This window comes from Athene cunicularia (genome assembly GCF_003259725.1).
Source record: "Athene cunicularia isolate RWA chromosome Z unlocalized genomic scaffold, athCun1 chrZ_part1, whole genome shotgun sequence".
Classification (NCBI taxonomy): domain Eukaryota; kingdom Metazoa; phylum Chordata; class Aves; order Strigiformes; family Strigidae; genus Athene; species Athene cunicularia.
This window is the reverse complement of record NW_020799142.1, coordinates 22,921,471-22,946,569: the sequence shown is the minus strand read 5'-3', so window position 1 is coordinate 22,946,569 and position 25,099 is coordinate 22,921,471. Positions and strand designations below refer to the sequence as shown.

At 34.6% G+C, this 25,099-nt stretch overlaps 1 protein-coding gene across 6 annotated transcripts in view; it reads left to right on the top strand.

The window, feature by feature from the left end:
• Positions 1 to 24,135, top strand: part of NIPBL (NIPBL, cohesin loading factor) — a 158,535-nt gene extending 134,400 nt beyond the window's left edge. For 3 of the 6 annotated variants that reach the window (XM_026865321.1, XM_026865326.1, XM_026865323.1), the window contains 23 exons: positions 257 to 346; positions 578 to 795; positions 896 to 998; positions 1,971 to 2,069; positions 2,172 to 2,318; positions 3,495 to 3,629; positions 4,775 to 4,873; positions 5,890 to 5,943; positions 7,112 to 7,220; positions 7,790 to 7,926; positions 9,574 to 9,714; positions 10,033 to 10,126; positions 10,231 to 10,385; positions 10,640 to 10,730; positions 13,969 to 14,142; positions 14,686 to 14,876; positions 15,678 to 15,785; positions 17,018 to 17,218; positions 17,636 to 17,782; positions 19,199 to 19,494; positions 19,802 to 19,976; positions 20,612 to 20,797; positions 21,361 to 21,726. In XM_026865321.1, coding sequence (XP_026721122.1) covers positions 257 to 346; positions 578 to 795; positions 896 to 998; positions 1,971 to 2,069; positions 2,172 to 2,318; positions 3,495 to 3,629; positions 4,775 to 4,873; positions 5,890 to 5,943; positions 7,112 to 7,220; positions 7,790 to 7,926; positions 9,574 to 9,714; positions 10,033 to 10,126; positions 10,231 to 10,385; positions 10,640 to 10,730; positions 13,969 to 14,142; positions 14,686 to 14,876; positions 15,678 to 15,785; positions 17,018 to 17,218; positions 17,636 to 17,782; positions 19,199 to 19,494; positions 19,802 to 19,976; positions 20,612 to 20,797; positions 21,361 to 21,726 — 3,516 coding nt within the window. Of the gene's footprint in view, positions 1 to 256; positions 347 to 577; positions 796 to 895; positions 999 to 1,970; positions 2,070 to 2,171; positions 2,319 to 3,494; positions 3,630 to 4,774; positions 4,874 to 5,889; positions 5,944 to 7,111; positions 7,221 to 7,789; positions 7,927 to 9,573; positions 9,715 to 10,032; positions 10,127 to 10,230; positions 10,386 to 10,639; positions 10,731 to 13,968; positions 14,143 to 14,685; positions 14,877 to 15,677; positions 15,786 to 17,017; positions 17,219 to 17,635; positions 17,783 to 19,198; positions 19,495 to 19,801; positions 19,977 to 20,611; positions 20,839 to 21,360 lie in introns of all 6 variants that reach the window. The other 3 variants (XM_026865324.1, XM_026865322.1, XM_026865325.1) reach the window with 2 other exon arrangements.
• Positions 24,136 to 25,099: the final 964 nt, after the last annotated feature.

Genomic DNA, 25,099 nt, shown 5'->3' with positions numbered 1-25,099 from the left:
ACACAAGATCACAGAATGAAAATTAATCAGCCTGTTTTAAAACCAGTCTTATTCTGCTGTTAATCTTTTCTAGACTTTAGAGCCACAGTCTAATCTGTATCCATCTATGCAGTTCATAAGGAATTGGTTAAAAAATTGTTAATGTTCTGCAACTATCAAAATATCTGATTTCAGTTTATTTTATATGTGGACATGCAGATTTTCAGATTATAATTACCACTGTGCAATATTCTAACTATCTTTCTACTTCTGACAGGTTTCAGGAGGAGAAGATGAAATTCAACAGCTGCAAAAGGCTTTGCTAGATTATCTGGATGAGAACACAGAAATTGATGCATCACTAGTGGTAAATTTCAGCTTTTTGATGCAAAGTGTATATAGAAATTTTAGTAATGTGTCCTGACTAAAATGATTTTTGGTTATGCATATTAGTGCTTAAATTAAATTGTCACTATAACATACTGTTGATTATATTTTCAAAATTATTGTTGATGCATTAGATTCACTTATCTCATAAATCTGTTAATTTTCCTTTTCTATATCTTTGATTTCTGTGCATCCTACTGTATTTCTCTAGTTTTCTCGGAAGTTTTATGTAGCTCAGTGGTTCCGTGATACAACTATGGAGACAGAGAAAGCAATTAAATCTCAGAAGGATGAGGATTCATCTGAAGGAACTCATCATGCAAAAGACGTTGAGACCACAGGACAAATCATGCATAGAGCAGAAAGTCGCAAAAAGTTCCTTCGCAGCATCATTAAAACAGCTCCGTCTCAGTTCATGACACTTCTGAAGTATGTTTCCATACCATTTATTTCTTTATTAGGCATGCATTTGATGTTTTAATATTTTTTTTATAAAACATGTCCTGATTAATACATGGATTTGTTGCAGGATGAATTCTGATACTGTGGACTATGAAGATGCATGTTTGATTGTTCGCTACTTGGCCTCTATGAGGCCGTTTGCCCAGAGCTTCGATATTTATTTGACACAGGTAAACTGTGCCAGAAGTCTTAGTGCAGTGAAAAACAGTTGGTTTCTGATTCCAAACCTTTTGCTGTAATGTGCCCTATCTGTTCATTGTTGAGCACAGGTATTTAACAGGCTGTGATAACACCATGTGCTTTCGTATTCTGTATCGATGGCATAATAATCACTTACGTTTCTTTTTCTTGCATGGTGTTTTGTATGTCGTACTGTACATACATTACTTTGTCCATGTATGTGTATAGCAAAATCATTCTAATGAGATGTATGTAGGAAGAGGATAATTACAAAGTATTGAAATAATTTTTACAGTTTCTGTAAGATGCATGCTCATTTGGTGATATTAACTCATGAAATTGAGCTTAATTTATTTTGAAAATACGAGCCAGCCTGGTCAATTGCTTGCAGTGCATGTTGCTGTCACTTTGGAAGCTGTTGTTTGACTAGTGTTGTTCCTTTGCTTTTTCTGGGAGAAGAGTACTAACATGTTGGCATGGTGACATATTTGAACTCCAGTACTAGCTTAGGTTGCATTACTTATATTGAGCCATATACGGAGCAATTCTTAAAATTATAGTGTCCAAATCCAACTCTCCTGTTAAAAGAACCATGGTGAAAGCCACAACTGAATGACAAATGTAGAGTTTAAAATGAAGAGACTTAAAGTGAACATACAGACCCTGTGTAAATCCTGTCTGGACCAGTTTTAGAGATGTAGCAAATCCTAGTAAATACCCATGCTCAGCTATTGGCGCATCGGAACATCACTTGCATGCACCTTTTTACTGTCTGAGAAGATACATTCAGGTTTTATATATTATTTTCTCTTTTTTTAATTTTTAGATAGTCTTATATTCTATTTTAGATATTCTTATTTCAGTTAACTAGTTTGCATGTTATTCTGCTGCACTTTTGCCTGTTAAACATTATTTGCTACCTTCTCAAAGCAATTGAATCTTTGTTTTTGTTCTCTTATTAGATTCTGCGTGTACTTGGTGAAAATGCAATTGCTGTTCGAACAAAAGCCATGAAGTGTTTGTCTGAGGTTGTTGCTGTAGACCCCAGTATTCTAGCCAGGGTAAAGAAGGAAATACCCGTCTTGCACATACATTCTTCTGTCATGCTTAAAATAAATCTTAATTTCTTATTTTGAATTTGTGTTTCATATTTTTCTCTCTAGCTGGATATGCAGCGGGGTGTTCATGGACGGTTAATGGATAACTCCACTAGTGTACGAGAAGCAGCTGTGGAGCTGCTTGGCCGATTTGTGCTATGTCGTCCTCAGCTAGCTGAGCAGTATTATGACATGCTGATTGAAAGAATATTGGTATGCTGACTTGTGATATTTATGACAAAATAAGTGGCACTGGAAAATTTGTTTTTAATGGAGTTTTTATATGTTTAATAATATGGAATGGTGATCCCAAGAGTAAATTCTATCTTACTGTCTCATGGGGACCATCATGCTTTCAAGACCAACCTTGTAAAACACATCACTTGTTTCCAGTGAGGCTTTGTTACATCAAAAGGTAAACATATATAGAGTTGTACTGCATCACAGCGAGGATTGTATTCCTTTAGATGCCATTCTTAAGGCACAAACAGGGTAGAACGAGGAATTTTGCCACATCTCTGGAGTCAGATACGGGCAGTTCAGTAGTGTGGGAGATGAAGAAATTACGACACAGTAATCTAAAGATGCCATTTGTAATACAAAAGAAGAAAAGGATAAAACTACTTTGCTTTTCTATGCTATTTCTAGTGTTTTAAAAGGCTTATTATTAGAGGTTTTATACAAAATGGTTTTTGTCTGGGCATTCAGATAAAATACAATGTTATTTTAACTGTAAGATAACACTAGCTCTCAGCATTCATGTCAGTTTTTTAGCCAAATACTACTCATTTCCCATAGTTACATGATAAAACATGTTTGTGAAGGGTTTGGGAGGTAAGTAGCTTCATGTGCATGTGAGCATGCATAAGGCAGTTCATCCTGGTATTCAAATTCAACAGGTTTTGAATAAGGTAATAGGAAGTGAAGCTCCTCATCCATTTCCTTACACAAAGCCTAGGAAAATGGAAGAGATTGCTGTACATATGTTATCCATAAGCTTTATCCAAAGGCTTGAAGTATTATGGTCCAGATCTACAAAGAATCATGTTTTCCAACAAAGTAGCTAAAGCATCATCACATCCAGCTTGTCAGCTCTTGAATTAAGAAGTGGAGTTACATATTTGCAATATCATGAGCTCTTAGATGGGGAGAGTATTGATGGAGGAAATGTTTTAGTATTCTGGGGACTCAAACCTTTAGAATTGTTGCAAATAGAGTGGTACAAGTTATACTGGCCTTTTGTATAAATGGACTCCAGAATAGTTTAGCTGACTTCTAAACAAATTTTTCAAATCACACAGGGCAATCTTCAAATAGTAATTAATGTAATACGTAAATTAATTCATATTTCTGATTGTTTTCAAGAGTGTAATGCTTTTCTCTTCACAGGATACTGGTATCAGTGTCAGAAAGAGAGTCATAAAAATACTTAGGGATATCTGCATCGAACAACCGACATTTCCCAAAATTACAGAGATGTGTGTGAAAATGATTCGGAGAGTCAATGATGAAGAAGGCATTAAGGTAGAATGAAACATATCCTTAAGGATTTTAATAACTGTTATTTTGGTGTTTCTATATTTTGCCAAAAAAAAAAACAACCAACAAACCCACAAGTGTTGCATTGCTTCTGTATAATATTTATGACTTACTTTTAATTTTTGAGTGGATAACTTAGTTTTCTAAAATACACTGTCTGACTTTTTTTTCCTCTTCTGTTTTCTTGAAGTTCTTGATGACAATCAAATTTTAAGTTATTAATGAGTTTTTTTCTTCTTGCAAGTGTTATCTCTGATACTTTTCTAACAAGTAACATTAGCATATAAAACTTCCTTCTGCTAACAAAATAAACTTTAAGTCAAAATTAACTACTTGATGTTAATATATGTAGATTTTTAAGTTCTGCATATAAAAAATATGAAGTATTCATCTGTGCTAATTTTGCATTAATTCTGAATTTTCAGTGAATCAGTTAGGGGAGAACTTGTAGAGTAGGGCTGATGGTTGAACTCCATGATCCCAAGGGTCTTTTCCAACCTGAGTGATTCTGTGAATTATCCTCCTAAAATGTTACTTAGTGATCATACTCCATTCTTTGTGCAATGTATATGCAGAATATTATGTGTTAAATCATAAAAATGACAATGATGTTTTTGTTTGATTTGGCAAAATAATTTAAAAATTGTTGGGTAATTAAGAAGACACCTGTAGTAATTTTGTGTCACACTTCCAGTAGGATTTGAAATCTGCAACTTGTATTTTTATCATGTGAGATACATTAATGCAAAATGGCTTTCTGAGAAGACCGTTAATCAAGAAGTAAATGAACAGCAGTTAGTGCTGCTGGGAAAGGAGGATGACTTGTCTCTCCTCCTTCCCCCTGCCTTTCTGACATCAGAAAAAATGAGGCATTATCTTCGATATGTTTTTTATGTTTCTATGAATGAGGAGACTTCTTAAAACCATATGCCTTATAAGTAACTTGGGAATAATTTTGTTCACTTCCATTCTATTCCACTTTTTCCTTCATCCAAAAACATCGGAAGGCAATGTACTTCCTAGGTTTGTGTCGAGAGACTTGGCTTCTCTTTCTTTCCCACCTTGTCACAGGTTTTGCAACAGAATGGAGAGAAGATTGTTTATTTCTGATAATATTTTTTTTCCTTCAGAAATTAGTAAATGAGACATTCCAGAAGCTCTGGTTTACTCCAACTCCACACCATGACAAAGAAGCAATGACAAGGAAAATACTAAACATCACTGATGTGGTATGTTAAACAAATCTGAGTTAAGTTCTGTGCAAAATTTGATTATGTCTTTAAAATCTTCAAAATACTGTCTGTAGATTTTTTAGGATACAGTAATCTAATTGTCAGATTACTTTCTTTTTGTATCTCCTGGCATTGAATATATTCCAGAATTATTAATCTGATGGAACAGGCTGTAGAATACTGTAAATTCTCACTAATCTGCTGGCAATGATAACTGGGACAACACTATATTCGGCTTGTATAAAATATTTCTTCAGTGAAGACACACAAATTTCTATTATATTTAACTTTTTCCAGGATTTGCTAGTAGCAGCATATAGTTAAGCCTAACTAAAAAGTTGTCTCTTAAAAGAAATTTTCCTTAAATAATGGATAACATTTATTTTGAAGGGTTAATAAGCTGTTTTTCACAAAATACTGCTTTTCTCATAAAATATTGCTTTTGAGTAATTTTGCACAATAGTAGTCTAGTGTGCATTTTTCCAGACTGAGAATTTAGTCAATTTTACTTCAGTTTACTCGGTTCTCTTGCCAATCTGCCAATTCTACTTTGGAGCACCTGTGAGCTGTCCCTGACACATGATACCAGTGAAGGCTTGGTTTGTTTATATAAAAATATGTATATACATACACAGCATACATACATACATATACACACATAGCATACAGGCATGTTAATTTTTAATATTTCAGGCTTGTATTTTTGCTTTAATCTGTGCAGAATGTTCTACAGAAACAAAATCTGGCTTACGTTAGAGCCAGCAATCCCCAGTAAAATGTGTAGGCATTGTATTGTATGGAATACAAATTCTGGAGCCACTTAAATGGTAATAAATATTTTTGAAATGCAGAAGACAGTTTCTGATCTCCAAAGATACAAAATCATTATACTGAATGCATATGAAAATGTATTCATGCATGTTTACTGGTCTTTTAAGATGGCATCTGTGTTAAAGTAATTGTTCTTCAGATGCTTTTTTTATTAACTAGTTTATTCTCAAAAATACTTCTAGGTTGCAGCTTGTAGAGATACAGGGTATGACTGGTTTGAGCAGCTTCTTCAAAATGTAAGTAATTAATTTTGAATGTTGATACAATCATTGTTAGAATTTTAACATTTCTTTTAGTACTGCAACAAGGGGGACTACAAGAGCAATCCTTTACAGTAGACAAATTCAATTCATGCCCTTTAAACATCTGATCTTTTTTTTAATCTTCATTGGTGCAGTTTTCTTTGTCTCTGACATTAGTTTCTGTCTTTCCATATAATGTCTTTTCAAATATTTCACTTCTTGGTTTTTGGAGAGGTTTTGTTTGTTTTTAATTTCATAGTCTCTTCAATGAGTGTGCACATAAAGTGCACAGCTAAGATACTTAATTCTGAAATGAGGCATCTAGTGTAATGTAGATTTTTAGAAATGCTAGATAAGTGTATTTTCATATATATCCAGTATAGGTGTTACACAGTTTATAGAAGCAGTGATTCTTCAGAGTATAGATTACTTCTACATTATACTTTACTCTGATTTTTCTAAGAATTGAGAATGCTTTCTTTATATCTCTTAACCTGTATTATCCTTCTCCTGTCCATGATTAATTTTCAAGCAAAAAAATCCTTTTAATTCTACTTTAGCTTGGAGTGCCAAGTAAACTAGAGCCTTCTAATGCACTGAAGAAAAGGCTGTAGTATGGTCTCAATTCTTCTTAAATATTAAAGGATCTTCATGGGCACAAATTTCTGTACCCAGAGTCATACGGAAGGAAGAAGGCTAACTGATTAAAATGTTCATAAATCTGTTTCATCTTCGTTTGATATTTTTGCTTAGTGTTAAAACCAGCATTCCTTTTCCACTTGCTTTTTTTTTTTTTTTAACCTAGGCGTTTTTAAAGTGTTCTAAGTGCTATTAGTTACCACTGGGAAGTATTGACTACATTACTGGTTTCTGCATTATTTCATTAAACAGAAAGTTAGTTTTCATCCCAATGCAAAAATCACTGAACCTTTCTGGGGTTTTTATTGCAGTTAATTTTTCTTTACTTCTGTTGAATTTTGGTTTGAATTTTTACTTCCCTTAATTTTTTCTTCACCATGTAACTTCTGTGGAGACATTCAATAAATACTTTTGTAGTGTAAAATCCTTGTGTATCTGTAGTGATTGTTATAAAACCAGCATGTATTCAGTGTAAATGAATGCATCCTTAATACTAAATCATTTTCTATTTCATCTGCTACAGCTGTTGAAGTCAGAAGAGGATGCCTCATATAAACCTGTGAAGAAAGCCTGTACTCAACTTGTTGACAATTTGGTTGAGCATATTCTTAAATATGAGGAATCATTATCAGGTAATATTTACTACTCAGGAGCTAAACTACTTTGATTTTTATATGATATTGTAACAGTGGTTCTTCAAATTAATATCATGACACGTTGATGTTACAGAGTTCCTGTTACAAAACTCATGGTAATGAATTTTTGCTTTTAAGTTCATTATGAACTTTTGAGCAGTATATAATAATAAAGCTTCCCTAATTTTCACTAGCTAGCCACAATAACAGAACTAGTTTTAAAATACCTTGTTCAAACTTTTAGTTCATGAAACCAAAGCAAACATTGCAGCTTCTATTAAGGTTAGTATGTTCCACAGTTATAATAGGAATCCTTGGCTGTGCCAGTATTCTGTGTACAGTAAGTAGTTTAAAAACTAGTGATGTCTTTGAAGCATTTTTGCTTATTTTTTTCTCATGTTTTCTGATCACATATAAATATTAATGTGTTCTCATCTCTAAATAAGAATATCCTGTATTGATCTTGAAAGAGGTTTAACAAAAGAGATATTCAAACTATGTTTAAGACATGTGTTTTTCGTTGCCCAGACGTGACTTGGACTCTTGTATTTTTTAATCTTTTGCAGATTCTGACAACAAAGGTGTGAATTCTGGTCGCTTGGTTGCTTGCATAACCACTTTGTTCTTATTCAGCAAAATCAGGCCCCAGCTAATGGTCAAACATGCCATGACCATGCAGCCATACCTGACCACTAAATGTAGTGTAAGTAGAGAAAATCAGAGTTCTTTTCCCCAAATAATTCAGTATGGAAATGAATGGCTGTCTTGTATACTTGATGAAATTGAAGGTAGGAAAAGAACAACTGAAACTCTTCACTTCATGGCAGTCATAGCTTCTGAAGCTACTATGTCCTTTTGACGGTCTGTGTAGCTTCTAAGGTGCTATTCTTCACCCTCTACCTTCACATTTTGCAGGCAAATGAAACTGAAACTTGTGCTGCATCTTTCCCTTGTGGAGTAAGATGCAGTTTTCCACCAGTTGTGACTTAATTTCATAAAATTGCTTTGGTTTGTAGTCACAGCCTTAAAATACAATAGTCAATATTTAATTATTTTAAATATATTTAATTATTATATTTAAAATCTATTTAATTATATTTAAAAATATTTAAAATACAATAGTATTTAATATATGAATGTTTAGATTTAAGGTATGGTTCAATAAGATAGTGATCTAAATATAGCAAATATATCAGAAGGGAAATGTCCTCTTCTGTACTTCACCTCTCACTTCCCTAGCTCTAGTGGTTTTGTATTCCCTGTAAGACAGTTTAGCTCACAAAAATGGTAGAGAGCTATAATGCTGAATCTCTCCAGACTCTGGTAAAATGGCTGCCCTCATCTGAAACATTGCGGTGCTTTCTGTTATTTTAATTAGCACAGCTGACTTAGTGAAGGTTGTGATGAACTTCTGATCCTGCCAGAAGGAGCAGGGTAGGATCATGCAGCCATGGCTTAAGGAGAAGTGTGGGTGGGTAGCATCAATCCATTACACTAGGTCAGATACCCAGGGCAGGATTGAGAGAAACTATTTGTTTAGAATGTAGGTATAGCCTGGCATTTTGCAGGTTCAGCCCCGGAGCTTTCTCTAAACACATTTACAACAGACTTTTAGAGCTGCTTCTGATCAAGAGGTATAGGAAAGAGTTATCTGATTATTTACTTGCTGCAACCCCTTTAGTGGGCTGCATTAGTTTCTTACTTATACAGGTTGAGATGAATTGCAGAGTTACCACTGTCAGCTTGAGTATGTTAAATAGCTTGATAGTAGCATTTGAGAACTATCCTATCCTGATTAGTGAGCTTGATTTCTCAGAAAAAGTCAATTTCTAGCAGGATGTATCTTTAATAGATAAATATTTTCCATAGATTCCTCACTTAGAATACATACACATTTATAATAATGCAAACCAGTAATAAATGTAATTGTAATTTCTACATTTGTGTGCATTATTGCCTATTTTGGTTAAGGCACATTGAGTCATGGCACAACTTCATTTTGTTGCTGACATCTGTTTCCAGGTGTGTGTTTTGTAGTGTACATGTGTCAGGAACAGTTCCTAGATTTATTGTAGGACCAGAAATTTTCAGGTCTGTCAAAGCCTTGATGAGAGGTGAAATTCTGCTTGTACAGATTTTTTTTTTTTCCATTAGTTCTGTAGAATACAGAACAAGCTTTCATAATAATATGTAGCTTAATAGCAGATGTAAACTATATAAATACTCTTGTAGCATATTCCCAAATATCTTACAGGAGTCGGGGTTTTTGGCTATCAGTGCATATTTATAATACTCAGCTTATACATAACAGGGCCAGAAATGTTAAACACTATAAATACTATTGTTTCAGACCCAGAATGATTTCATGGTGATCTGCAATGTTGCAAAGATCTTAGAGCTTGTGGTGCCACTAATGGAGCACCCAAGTGAGACCTTTCTTGCCACTATTGAGGAAGACCTCATGAAGCTCATCATCAAATATGGCATGACAGTAAGTTTTAATTGCTATTATTCAGTTGATTCCATTTCGCATTATGAAATACATGGTTTTGATTTAAAGAAAATCTGTCTTTGTTAGGAAGATAACTATTGAGCCATGCAAAATCAGTGTACTTAGTTTCCTGCACTTTGAATATGTGTTGCTGTATTTTCACAAGGTTTGAGCAGGTTTTCAGAGCAGTCTAGGAGATGGAATTACATCCATTAGAACATTAGTTTTCATTCAGCACAGCTTTTTCTTACATAACTTCACAAAAATCTCAGTTCTAACTTGTAAATATATAATTCATTTGATCTTTCTTGCTCCTAGGTTGTTCAGCATTGTGTGAGCTGTCTTGGGGCTGTTGTGAACAAGGTCACACAGAACTATAAATTTGTGTGGGCCTGTTTTAATAGATACTATGGTAAGTAAAATCACAGCATGTTAATTTTCAGTTTTGGCTACAAGTCTTATCTTAGGGATACACCATGATTAAACACTGTGATCAAAACTTTTATCTTACTGTAGGTGCACTTTCAAAATTAAAAAGTCAACACCAAGAAGATCCCAACAGTACAATTCTTACTGCCAATAAACCAGCACTCCTTAGATCACTTTTCACTGTTGGAGCACTGTGTCGGCATTTTGATTTTGATCAGGAAGATTTTAAGGGCAACAGTAAGGTAAAATAACTTGTGTTTCTCTCCGTGTCTTAGATGCAGTTTAATTTGAAAGCACATGATTCCTAGTCCCTCAAAGCTATGTATTTTTTCACAATGCATATACAATACAGATTTTGTTTTAAATACATGGGTTGCAAAGACCATGCAGTAAGATTGTGTTTCTCCTTTTCTTTTTGATATTTATGCTTTTTGTAAGAGATAAAAACATCTGTTTCATCTTCAAATAGCTATTATTTTTGTTTAAATTTGCTCAGGTTAACATTAAGGATAAAGTACTTGAACTGCTGATGTATTTTACAAAGCATTCAGATGAAGAAGTACAGACAAAAGCCATTATTGGCCTTGGTAAGAAATATTAATATTTTTATTATTCTGCTATAGTAAAAATTCACAAGCATCTGTAGGAACTGATGTATTTGTGTAGTGGCAAGGGAGTTTATTTAAAATCAAAATTTACTGTGTGTTTTATTTGAGAACTGGCTATAAAAGCGTTGTCAAAGGGTTGCCAGTTGCATATTTTGCTGCAGAGTGGATGCTTTAAACAGTGAAAGCCTTCTGATTTGTGACCAAGTCTTACAGCACAGTAGACTTCCAAAGTAATGGAGTTGCTATTTTTAATCACATTCAATTATGTCGTAACTCCAAATCTTGTCTTTCAGTCCACAAGGAATGGTTAAAGAACAATGAGAAGTGCTGGAAAACTTTGAACATTTTAAGCGTAGGAGCAGATATTCTGCACAAGTCAGGGTAGCTCTGGAAGTTTATACCAACCGGGTATAAACTTCACAAAGCATTGAGATGATGTCATAGTGTAGATGCTACAGTTTGCTTCAGGATTTTAGATGTATTTCACTTTTTTGTGGTATTCGAGTGACTTGCAGTAGTACATGAAATGCCATTGAGTGGATTGTACCATGTTCATCCTCTGCTTAAGGACAAAAACCATACATGCGAGAGAAACTCGTTTGGGCAGATAGGCCTTGGTTTCTGAAGAGTTCAGTTCATGGTTATGGCTTAGTCTAAAAAAAGTTGTCACCCAGGCATGTGAGCTTGCACTGCATAGTTTGACTGTGGACAAGAATTTGACTCTTTATGTTACTGTTTAGGTGACTTTTCAGATATCCTGCTTCAATTCAGGCTAGGAAGGGCTCTGAAAATAAAGACCAAGACTGAATCTTTTTATATTCTATGGGAAGCCATTTCAGACAGCGGAGCAGGATTAATGGCTTTAAATGAATTGCCTCTGCAGGAGCAATTCTATTGTTTTCTGGTCTAGTTGGAGTTTTTCTAGTCATTACATCAAGGAGCACAACACTCACTGTAGTCCAGTCCAATTTAATTGTTCTCTACAGAATATTGCATGTTGGATAGGGGCTGTCTTCCTAACCAAAGATAGGATTGCTTTGCTCATGGATGTGGAGAACGTTGCATTTGCCAAAAATGTTTTTCAATGATAGACAACTGAGATGAGAAAATGGAAGTGGCTGTCAGTAGGCATTCTTGACATATTTTTTTTCTCTGCCTGTAAGCATATCAGTCTTTAAGCCTTGGACAGCTGTTTTCAGATATATTATTCTCATCTAAGTACTGGTTCCATTTTGAGGGTAGCTGTCGGATGTATGGAGATGTGGTAGTGCAAAGTTCCACCTTACAGGCTGGTAGTTGAGTAACACAGTTGTCAAAGCCTTTCAATATTTGTGTGCAGTAATAAGGTGAAAAGGACTAGCAAGCTGATTAAACATTATACGCAGTGAAGACATCACATGAAGATTGTGCACTTTCCTATCAGTAATTACTGGTGTGTTGTTTCAGTAAGGATGCTCAACAGTTTTAGCCTTTGCTTTGGGATTTATCACTGCTATTGAGGAATGAAACTTAACCATAAGCTTAATGGTTATGGTTATGCTTTTTTTCTAGATGTGTAACTGCAAGGCAGGTTAAGGATATAAAGTTTTCTTAATAAATTTAGCTAAACCTCTTTATTACGTAGCAGCTGATGTCTCACTTGGCCAAGTTCAGTGCCTACTCCTAAGATTCTCAAAAGAATGAAAACAAAGGTACGAAGAGAAGTGGCGTGAGTAGCCACAAGATGTGTAGTCAGTACTTGAGAGAACACAGCAGCTGCCTTTTCTCATCTCCTGTGACAAATTCTTACACCAGTAAGATTTCTTCCCTGTTTAAAGGAGATGGAAATATAAGAATTTCTCTGACAATACCAGTGGTTTAGACTTCTTTAAGTGAATGAAGGAAAAAAGTTAAGGGTTATTACATATACATGCACATGCTTTCCATTTTTAAACAGAACCTTAAGAAGTGGGTTGGACTTGCTCAGAGGTGGTCAAGTTATAAACATCAATATACACCTGTACAGAGTGCACAATTATACCACATACTCCAAAGACCATCATCATTCCTTTTTCTTTTTCTTCTCTTCCACCTCATCTGCTTCACTCTGTTTCTTGTTTTGAGACTGAAACCTTAAACACACTGAGGTCTTGCCCTGGGCTAAGCCTTTACATACACTGTCCTTTCTGTGTGTGTGGAGCCAGTTTTAAAAACTTGTCTCAGTCTTCTATTTGATACAGCTATTTTTATACATTGCTTTTGCATAGTTTTATTTGGTTTTAGTTTTTTCCCCCCATTCTTCTTTTAAGTTCATGTGTTTTCTGTGTGTTCATTCAGAATCTTAGTTTCCTGTGTCATAAAAAATACATTTAACATCTGCTTTTCTTTAACAGTCTTAAAAGAAAATGAAGTAGTTAAACATAACGTAAATTGGAATGTTATGTTCCCATTACTGGTTTTTTTATGATAAGCTTTAAGAGTTTGTCAGCAGCACTTCTAAATCTACATATGTGATCTAAAGTGGTATATACTGTCACTAATTTAGAAAAGTTTTTATGAAATATAGACTTAAGAACAAACAGTTCCTTGATGAGGGTAAGGCTGCAGCTAAAAACAGTTCTACAGTGTGTATCTTGCATCAGATGTAGTCTTGGGAACACTTCAGATAATTTTCAAGACAAGACCTTAATAGGTATATGAATAATGACAGTGAGAGGTATAAATTTTACTGTGTTTTCTTTGTTTTTTTTTTTTCTTTTTAAGATTTTATTTTTAAATACTTGTGGTATCTGTCAATTTTCCCATGTTTGCTCTGCCTATGTAAGAATAACTCTTCACAGTTTCAACAGATTGCTTTTTATCCAAATGTATTACAAAAATAGAGGGTAATTTTTAGTAATGTTCCTGCTTTTGGTCTTGTGAGAGCTGCTAGTCATTCAAATCAGGCCTGGACACACTTCCAGACCTGTAGAACTCTTATTGTAGCTGTCCTGAGTTAACACCCCATCTTTATCTGTCAAACAGTGTCATGTCTAATAGAACTGTTATAGCTAACAGAACTGGTAAGTATGGATGAGGTTCATATAGAAAAGCAATACTGTTCAGACTAGAAAAAGCTATGCTGTTTGAGAGGAGGTAAATTTCATACTTCTGTTTTGAAGAAAGACTTAAAAAGCAGAAATACCATTTCTAGATGATAATAACATGGAATATTTCCTCTTTGTTTCCCCCCTCTTAGGATTTGCATTTATACAGCACCCAAGTTTAATGTTTGAACAGGAAGTGAAGACTCTGTACAACAGTATTCTTTCAGATAAGAACTGTTCAGTAAACTTAAAAATCCAGGTGTTAAAAAACCTTCAGACCTACTTGCAGGAGGAGGATACACGTATGCAGCAGGCAGACAGAGACTGTAAGTGTTGAGTTCGCTGTTAATACAGCGTGCAAAACCTAACTTTCATGCATACAATTACTATGGATGTGAACTGAGTCACTTAAGATTGTTATCAGATCAGTAACACTGTACCCAGTGTATCTCAGAATAATTTTTAAAAATTCATTATGTGCATAGGTGAATACACATAATAGGTATATTATTTATTTTCAATATGTATAAAACCTGGAAGCAATCCAGAATGCATAATTGCTGTAATGATGGTAGTAATACTTTTTATCAAAACCTCCTCTAAGGTTAATTTGAAGATAGAAAACAATAAATGCAATGTAAGAAAATATTAAAATTTAAAACCTTTATTGGGCAACAAGACTTTAATAAGTCATGTCTTTTTGGTATTATATTGACTGTCAGACTGTTCTATGTTTCGTAAGATCATAAACCCATTTTATGACAGCTGAAACATGCATGTATTGTAAAGCTTAAAGCATGCATCAAGTAACGGCAAAGTAAATTATTATACCATGGTGAGTGTGCTATTGCTTTTGTCCTTTTTTACAGGGAAAAAAGTTGCAAAACAGGAAGACCTGAAAGAAATGGGTGATATTTCCTCAGGGATGAGTAGTTCCATCATGCAGCTATATCTCAAACAGGTCCTTGAGGCTTTCTTTCATACCCAGTCCAGTGTACGCCACTTTGCTCTAAATGTCATTGCACTGACGTTAAATCAGGGTCTCATCCATCCTGTTCAGGTATGGCAAACTTTAATGAGTGGAGTTTTTTGTTATTCAGGTTTTCAGAGGTTTTCAGACTTGCTACATAAATTTCCAGTTTTTCTCTTCCAGCTACGTTAGTCATTTCTTACTGTAGCATGTGGCCTTTAAGAAAGCATATTTTGAAATCTGTTTTATATTATTTAGCCAGTGACATTCAAAATGCTGTCTTTTCTATTTTTGGATCAAGATGTAAACGCCCAGCCAGTGCCTAAAGAGCATGTACAAATGCACACTGCAGCATATTTCTTTATGAATTTCAGGTGTATGCCAAGTTGTTTTCTTCATCAGATTCTTTATCCTGGAAAATTTGTCAGCTTGCTTCCACCTTGATCCCCATGTCCTCCAAACACTATGGATTCCACAGTCAATGTCAGAAATTCAGTCATCATCTCCATTATTCTTTGCTTACATAATGTTTTTGTAATTATTTTTTATACTGCAGCCATTGTGCATGTTCAGTCATAAGTGGTGGTTTTGTGGGGTTTTTTAAATGTCATTTTTTTTGTAGTTGACTTCAGAGTTTGAGAGAAAACGAAATACAACCTGAAACCTCAAACAACTTCTATCATTTTTAATGCTGGTCTCTCAAATACTACAAAATAGTATTTTGTACTGTTTGCTTGCAAATATCAGTTGGGTAGGAAGTTTCAGAGAGCTTCCTATTCTATTTTTCTGCAGTAGTCAGAATATAAAAAGAACAGTAGTGTAGTGGAAGAATAAAGACTGAGAAGGAAGAGGTACAGTGACTATGAATAATCATTTTGTTTGTTTTTCAAGTGTGTGCCATACTTAATTGCTATGGGCACAGATCCAGAGCCCTCTATGCGAAATAAAGCTGACCAGCAGTTGGTGGAAATAGACAAAAAATATGCTGGGTTCATTCACGTAAGTAATACTAATTTAACATTTTACAAAATAATGTTATGTTCTCTAGTGGTTTAAACACCTGAATATGTCTCAGCTGGATAAAAAGAATATATAGTAACAAACAATAACTATAAGCAATTGTATAGATGTTCTCAACTTTTTGCCCTGTTTGAAGATTTCTGCTCTTAGAAATAGAAAGGATATAATAATTTGAAGTGTCTTTTCCAGTCCAAAATTTCCTTTAATTTATAATCCACAGTAACATTTTCCTCACTGGAAAGTACTTAAGAGCATTTATTTGTTAAGAGGTAAGGACAGCTGTTTCATGATGTTTAGCAGTGGTTTTCTGGTATCAGTGGAGAAGGGAAGAGAACACCTTGTAAAAGTACAAGTCCTCAGTGTATCTGTATTAGAACATTAAGACATCAAGGCTTTATAAATGATGAAGGAGCACAAGCAGCTGTTTAGATCTGAGGAGTCCTGCTGAAAGGAAAATCTGGGGACTAAGTGAAGACTTGTGAAGTTGTGGCATAGTGACAGTAATTCTGCTTAAGATCTGAAATTGAGATGCAGCACCCTCACCTTATTTTAGAAGGCCCCAGTCTAGGTTCAGAGTGTGTACTACATTGTGGGAACTTCTCATAGTTAGTTGTATTCCACTGCAAGTGAGGTATTGCTTCTAAACAGATAGCTAATCCAGTAAGTGAAGCCTAGTGGATGACATTAACTATGTACACAGCTAGGATTTAAGACAATGTATAGGTGAAGAGACAACAGCAGAAGAGGTGGTATGAGGAGAGTTGGATAGGCAGCCTACCTAGAGATTCAGTTTGTTTGGAAACTAGAGCAGGAGAAAATTATAGGAAATTACAGGATATATGCAAAACACCCCTCCTTTTCTGTTTGTTAGTCCTGTTGTACTAATAATGGACTCAGCTGTTGGCTTCACCTACAAGTGACATCAAGCACACACATTTAATAGAATATTCTATTCATGTATGAAAACATTTCAGTGTTCTTGAAGATTGTTTAAATTGGAATACCTGGCTGTAGTACACAGATTAGCTGTGTGTTTCTACCAATTATGGTGAAAGCAGGTCACAGGACATTCTGATCTCTGCCACAAGTTCTGATTTAATCCGTTGGCCAACTCAAAAGGTAGTGTCACCTCAGCGTATGTTTTAAACTCCAGATGAGCATCCTCTTTGAAAACAGTGGTTTCAATGAAGATAAATACATTTCCATTTCAGATGAAAGCAGTGGCTGGTATGAAGATGTCTTACCAGGTACAACAGGCGATTAATACCTGCCCAAAAGATCCTGTAAGAGGTTTTAGACATGATGAATCATCTAGTGCGTTGTGTTCACACCTATACTCCATGATCCGAGGGAACCGGCAACACAGACGAGCATTTCTAATTTCTTTACTCAACCTCTTTGATGATACTGCAGTAAGTATCACACTTCCTTCACTTAAAAAGAAACACAGCATTACAACCTTAAATTCTCCTTTTACAATGTTTATAGTGTCGTAAGTGTCATAATTATTGGTAAATTTATTTCCCTAATTTGCTTTGTTTTGCTTTGTAATATAAGGTATTTTCCTATATAATAGAGTACATTTGTTACTTTTGCATCATTCTGTATCTTTCTATACTCAGTTTGGACTGATCAGAAATAATGTATCTTCAGGTATGATTAAATTTTTTGCATATATACATGTTTAGAGTGGGTTTGGGGATGTATGCAGGATAAAATTTGTGATCATATTTTTTCTTTAGACTGCTAGGAGCACAGTTTAAGTGCATATATCTAAGATATTTGTATTTGATTTTGTATTTATATAGACTTTTTTTTATCACTTCCAGAAAACAGAGGTGAATATGCTGTTGTACATAGCAGACAATCTAGCCTGTTTTCCTTATCAAACACAGGAAGAGCCACTGTTTATAATGCATCATATAGACATTACACTATCAGTTTCTGGTAGCAACCTACTACAGTCATTTAAAGAGGTATGTGCATTTATATTTTATTATATTTACTACGGTGGCAACATAAGGTGCCCTATAATTATAGCAGATTTTTCAGTGAGCACAGTACCATTATTATGATATGGATCAGTACCATTGCTTTGTAACCAGTAGTTAAAAACAAGCAACCCTTTCCATTCTGATCTGCATCTGGTAGGCACTAGTTTAAAACTTTCCTTACATTGTTGCTTACATTATTAGAAAGAATTATGAATTTTGAGATCTTAATATCAAATCTATATCATTCCCTGTTATGGCTGAATAATAATTAATTGGATGCCTGTGGAAGCACATGAACCCAGAATCATAATGAAATGCTAGTTTACTGTGGTTGGTTCTATAATTTTAATAATAAAATCCAGTTGGTTGATAATTTTGTTTTCAAGTAGCTGGTGCCAGTTGTGTGTGTGTCACATGAGAAACTAAATGCATTGTTTATTGCAAGAAAAGAGTGCACAATATGGCTTTTCTTAAGGTAGCATCTAAGAACCTGAATTGTGGTATAGTATCTGTTGTTATGGTCGTACACAACCCTGTAAGAAAAAAGACTCTGCTTCTTAAAGACTTCTATGTCTTCATTTCCTGGACAACTTTAACAGTAGAAGGTGCAAACTGTCAGGAAACCTCTTTCTTGAATGTCCAATCTGACTACTAAGTACAAGTCAGAGTTAATGCCTAAAAAGTGCACTGCTTTGAATTCTCACCCTAACAAAGTCAGTTTTTAATTAACTAGAAAGAGACAGCCCATTCTTTAGACTGGGGACCAGTGTGTATCATCCAGCACAGAGGATGGCATCCTGCTTAGGTTATATTGTGTGTTGTGGAAAATCATACTATGTGCAGTAATAATGCACATGTGAAATTCTGTAGCTCTACAAGTAATAGAACTCATTTTTATTAATACTGTGTATGATCACTTGACAGTTCCTTTGGTCAGCAGTGTAATTAGTGTCATATAATTTTAAGACACAAGGATTAAACAGCTTGGACTAGCCTGTACCAAAGTACATATGGAAATCTACATTACACAGAGAAACAGTACCTAGATGAAAGAAAAAACAGAATTTTCTTCCTGATTTATTGTATTCGGCCTTCTACACTACTGAAACTGCTAATGAACTTGAGCAGTCTTTTAAGAATAACATGCCATACTTGTTACTGTACTTGTTTCTTCAATTCCTTCTCTACCCACCTTACAAAAAATGTGGGCTTTGGATCAGTTTTTCAGCATCTTTTTGCCATGAATAATTTAAATTTTGAATATCTAGTCACAAATTAATAACATTGTTCGGGGAATTCTTGCTAATTTAAGCCAGTAATGATTTAAGAAAGATTTTTTAGAAATGTATTGCTACTTACTCTAATTTTGGAATGTGTGTTTACTTCTCTGTGTTGCAGTCTATGGTGAAAGACAAAAAAAAGGAAAGAAAACCTTCATCAGATGAGGAGACTGAGAGTGACAGTAACAGTGGTAGTGAGAGCGAAAGTGAGGAGGAAGCTTCTAAGCCTCGGAGGTTACGGAAACGAGTAGACTCTGATTCAGATTCCGATGAAGAAAATGATATAAATGCTGTGATGAAATGTTTACCAGAAAATTCAGCTCCTTTAATTGAATTTGCAAATGTCTCCCAAGGCATATTATTACTTTTGATGCTGAAACAGCATTTAAAGAACCTTTGTGGATTCTCTGATAGGTAAGGATATTTAGATAATAGGCCATCTTGTAATCTAGTGGGTTCTTTGTAAGGATAAAGTTTGAAAGGGTTTTTAAGTTGATTGTAACTAACTGTTTAAACAATAGATTAGCATAAGAGAAAAAACATAAACATGATAAATTGAATATGATGAAACTTTGGCTTAGAAAAAGCAATGATTTAATTTCTTACCAGAATGTCTACTGTATATAGAATGATTAAAATACTTTTAAAATTTTAAAAGCTTTTCCCTGAAATTGCTTTGGACTTTCCTTAAAAGCTCTTCCTTTTTGTTTTCTTTAATCAGTAAAATTCAGAAATATTCTCCATCTGAATCTGCAAAAGTTTATGATAAAGCGATAAATAGGAAGACAGGAGTACATTTCCATCCAAAACAAACTCTGGATTTTCTGCGGAGTGATATGGCTAATTCCAAGATCACTGAAGAAGTGAAGAGGAGTATAGTAAAACAGTACTTAGATGTAAGTAAAGTTGCTTTGCAGAAAATCTGAAATCCTTTCAAACTGGGTAACGCAGTATAAACTTGAAAGTAGATGCTGATGTATTGGATGAACATTTCATAATGTTAAGTTCCTGGTAGTCTTATACGTTATGCTGATAACTCACCACTTCTTCTCAGGATGTTTAGCAGGACTATCGTTCAAAGATTTCCAATAAGTCTAAACACAATTAAAATTAATTTTGAGTAAAGGATATTCATCTTTATGGAGTATTTTCTGATTTCTGATATCCATCTTGTATACCTCTCTTATATAACTTGTTCACTTTGTCCATGACTGTTTCCATCATAGGAACAGAGATTAGATCTGGTGTATCTAGTCCATGCACATACACACCACCTGAATCTTTAAATATCAGTTAGAGAAGACTTACTCTTTTGGAAACACAGGAAGAAAGCTTTTACATGTCTACTAAAAAAAGACAGGAAAGTAAAAAGTTTGTAGAACAAACCATAAGCTGTTCTTCAGGTCTGAAGTTATCTGCCATTTGTTGTTTTACTGTTTCTTTACCTTGCCATTTGTTTTTTCTTTAGTGTAGTGTGATATAAATGTCTATTTTAAACTTTACAATGTTAGCGAATCTGTTTTTTTAATAGTTCAAGCTCCTTATGGAACATTTGGATCCTGATGAAGAAGAAGAAGATGGAGAGGTGTCAGCTAGCACAAATGCTCGGAACAAAGCAATTACCTCGCTGCTTGGAGGAGGCAGCCCTAAAAACAATGCAGCTGAGACAGAGGACGATGAAAGTGATGGGGAGGATAGAGGAGGAGGCACTTCAGGGGTGAGGCGGAGGAGGAGTCAACGTATTTCGCAGCGTATTACGTAAAATGATTTTTATGTGCTTATAAATGTCAGTCTATTATATTAAATGTACACCAAGTAATGTAATCCACATGAAAGAAAGCATTTTGTAGATAGAGATTCTCTACTTAACCGTTTATACAACTTTTGTAGAAAGTCTAACAGAAAAGACAATAAAAAAAAAACCAAACTAGAAAATGAGATTTATCCCGTATAAAAAGTTATTAATTTTCCTTTGGAATGTACTGTGTGTTATCCTTTCTATTGTTGCCAAGTTTTTATGTAGCTTTATGATTCATGTGTATATATAATTTTATATATCAATAAGAGATAAAGACACGGGTACAAATTAAGAGTATGTGGTTTTACAAGGATATGTTAACCCCTTGGCGCTGGCGGTCGCGGTGCGTCTCATTGCCGGCAATGGAATGTGTGCTGGGAAATCCCAACTCCCGGCGTCAAGGGATTAAAAGCAATAAAAGCAATAATTTCACTAAAGTTCTTTTGTGTAACACTTGGTCTTTTTTCCCCCCAATGTTTTAGTCATTGAGAAGGTCAAAACGAAATTCAGACTCTACGGAGTTGGCAGCACAGATGAATGAAAGTGTTGATGTCATGGATGTCATCGCTATTTGCTGTCCAAAGTACAAAGACCGACCACAAATTGCAAGAGTAGTACAGAAAACCAGCAATGGCTTCAGTGTTCAGTGGATGGCAGGCTCCTACAGTGGCTCCTGGACTGAGGCTAAGCGCCGTGATGGCCGCAAACTGGTGCCTTGGGTAGACACTATTAAAGAGTCAGACATTATTTACAAAAAAATTGCTCTAACGAGTGCTAATAAGCTGACTAATAAAGTTGTGCAGACTTTACGATCGTTGTATGCCGCCAAGGATGGAACTTCCAGCTAATGAATTTGTACATGCAGCCAAATTTACAGGAATTGAAATAACAGAAAAACTTGAAATATCAACTTTCTGGCAAAAAAAAAAAAAAAATTAAAAAAAAAAATCAGTTAAATGAAGAGTAAGAATGGAACCTGGGACACGGGAAAAAAGAAGGAAATGTTTGGTAAACATTTTTGTGGGAGCTTCCTTCGCTGTTGTGCAGCAGAAACTTCTCAGTTCATTTTTACTCCCACTGTATTATAGTTTAACAAAAAAATTGTTTATATCTTGAAAAAAAACCTTTCTGTTTAAAAAAATAAACAAGTGAATGTTGGAAATTAGTCTGTTAATGTTCTTAATAAAGTGTTCTTGGAGTTTAACCTAGCAGCGGATGGCTTTCTTTAGTTTAGCCCAGTTTCCAGGGAAGCATTGTTTTTCCAGGCTGTAAAATGGCAGAATCTCCTGGATATATAATTTATTCTGTTGAAGAAAAAAAAAGAAAGAAAAAAAAAAAGCATGCAGTATCTATGACCTATCTGCAGGAGGAGTTTTTGTAAATGTAGATTTTGATGTATTAGGTCACCCTGAAATAATACAAGAAAAGGGATCCCCAGCAAATCTGGTGGAACAAATACTGCAATAAATTTTTTTACTTCTCTTTGTTACTTGTCTGTTTCCATTTGAATTTCTTATTGTAAAGATCTGTTTAAATCCATTTATATTATTTTGCAGTCTTTTATGTAAAATTTACTATATCAGTGGTTTTCAAAACAAGACATAAAATATTGTTTATACAGTTTGTATAGGCGGACTTCTGAATAATTGGTATCTTTTTATTTTTATCCCTTAAAGGGTGTAAACACAAGTTAACTCCAGGGTTTTATTGTATCCTGCAATATTTAGTATTAACGATATGATTTAGCACTGTGCCAAACACATTTTCAAGAGTACATTTTGATATAAAAAGAAACTCTAGTTTATTCCTTGTATGCTTCAATTTCTTTCTAATGCTGTCCAGATGGTAATTTATGATAGTTTAAATCTGGGGAAAGCTGACTGACTATTCTGCTTGGGCTAACTGGCCATGTATGCATTTTTCTGGGTTAACAGAGAGAGGCTTGTGTTGAAAGGAGATAGCTACCAGTATCTGAGGAGTGAATGGGTATGAGTCTGGGTAATTACACTACATTCCTTCACAAATTAATTTTTTTTAAAATGTTTGTATATTAGACTATTTTTTTTTACTAATTAAAAGGTGTTTTCACATTTTGTAAATTGAAAAAATTCTATTGAAAGCTTTCAGAAGCATTTGCTTCGCCTGCATTTGCCACTGCTTTTCATAAGCAGTTTGCCTTCCTAGAGAGTAAGAAAAGCAGCGTATTTGCAAACAGAAAAAAACCTAAACCAGTTTAACTTTTTAGGGGAGTATTTATCTCTGATGTGTTTTCAAATGTATTTATCTTAAACAGGTGTTCCTCAATAAGTAAATCTTTATGTTTCTTTTCTTTTACAAATTTAATTTATGGTAGGAGGCTATTTTTATGAGAGTAGCTTGCAGAATTCTAATACTTTATTCCATTTGTGAGGAATAGTAACAATATTCCAAAATATTCTCATGTACAATAAAACCCATTAAACTGAAATTATTAATAGCTCCTCAGAATCTAGTTAGTAATTGTTCCTATGGGAAAGGCCTCTTTGCTGTTTCACCACTGGAATTTTTCTGAACAGAAATATTGTAGCACCTTTTTGTTTTCACTGTTAATGGTGTTTTTTTCACTGTACAAAAAACCACCTTGGCCTAAGATAGGTATTGTTAAAGTAGGGAGAAATAGAAAAAGCAGAAGTCACTCTGCAGCTCTGGAAGGTTTGTAGTGAACAGTGAAATGTTGTATTTCTCCAGGCCAGGAGTGGAAAATTAATTCTAGTGGAAAATTCATACTTTGAGAATAGGGGAGTTGTATGACATGTTATTACTAGAAAACATTGAAAATACTTCACCCAAATTGATGAAAAAGAATTTCATACAGATGCCAACTAAAATTGTCTGTTAGGCATTTCTGATGCTATTTATATTAAAGCATCTTCTTTCTAGTAAGTAATGCTTCCTTGTTAATAAACAAATTGTTTCCTGGTCATGTGGCTTTTCCAATAGCAAAGAAGGTTTTTAATTTCAATTTGCTTGATATTTGTTGGAGTAAAACTATCAGATCACTTGCTGCAAAAGAAAGTTAGTCGTGTTCATTTTGGGGAAATAAGTTTGTTAGCTGTGTACCACATGGGACGATGAGTTTCAGCAGTATGAAGTAGAAAGCCCAAGCTTACAGCTGTGTAAGCAGTGCAGTTCTCAGCCTCTGAGTAGCAGCTGCAGTTCTGCCAACAGGAACCACATTACTGGCAACAGCACACACCAAGAGAAGGGATTTTCTACAATGGAAAAAAAAGTGCTGCAGTGCCGTGCAGAATTTTACTCCTTTGTGTTGACATAGCTTTGTAGTATTTTTTCACTGTATGGTTATAGATTTTTGCATACATGACTATAATGATTATTGGGTTTTTTATTCTTACTGCTTTTTCCCTCTGAGTACAGGTTCTGTATGTGGAAACTTGTTGCGGTAGCTTACCTGCAAAGGGATGTTGACAAGCTTTTAGAATTAATATTAGCCATATTGTACTTGTTATGAAAACACAGATGCTTCCACAATCTAAATAAATAAGAACGAAGTGATTATTTTTAATCTTCCACTTCAGTACTGTAAAATTGCAGTAATTCTTGAGTATTTTCATTATCTGCAGCTATAAAAGATCACAATAGTTTTTGACAAAACTTTAATTACAAAGTATTTTTTTAAATTATTCAGTAATGCCCTTTTGTACTTTTTTGAGGTTCTCTATTGCTTATATTAACAACTCTAACTTGTTAAAGGTAGGCATGGGCAATATTCAGCATAAGTATTTTAGTGAGGTGTGGCCATTAAGCAAGCTATCTAAAAATTTGAAATTTGAGTCAAACTTTAGCCTTTGTTTTGCTGTTGTGGTGTCACTAGCGACAATATTGTTACTGTGGAATAATTAGGTTTTGCTAAACATTAACATGGAATACCTTGTAGCACGGCAATAGTTCTTAAATGTGTTTGCGACTCATGACAGAAAAGTTGGTAATGGAGTCTGACTCATCTGGTGGTAGTTATACAGCGGTATGTTTGGCCTAATTGCAGGTGTTAACAGTGTTCCAGGGGAGCGAGGGGATCCGATCAACAGATCCTTACTAACTAACTAAGCTAACATGCTTTAACTCGAAGCCCCAGACAGTTACTAATGGGGTTGAATTCAGACAAACACCCAATGCTTGTGTCATGTACCCGACGCTCCTGAAGTCTCACGGCCTAGAAACAGC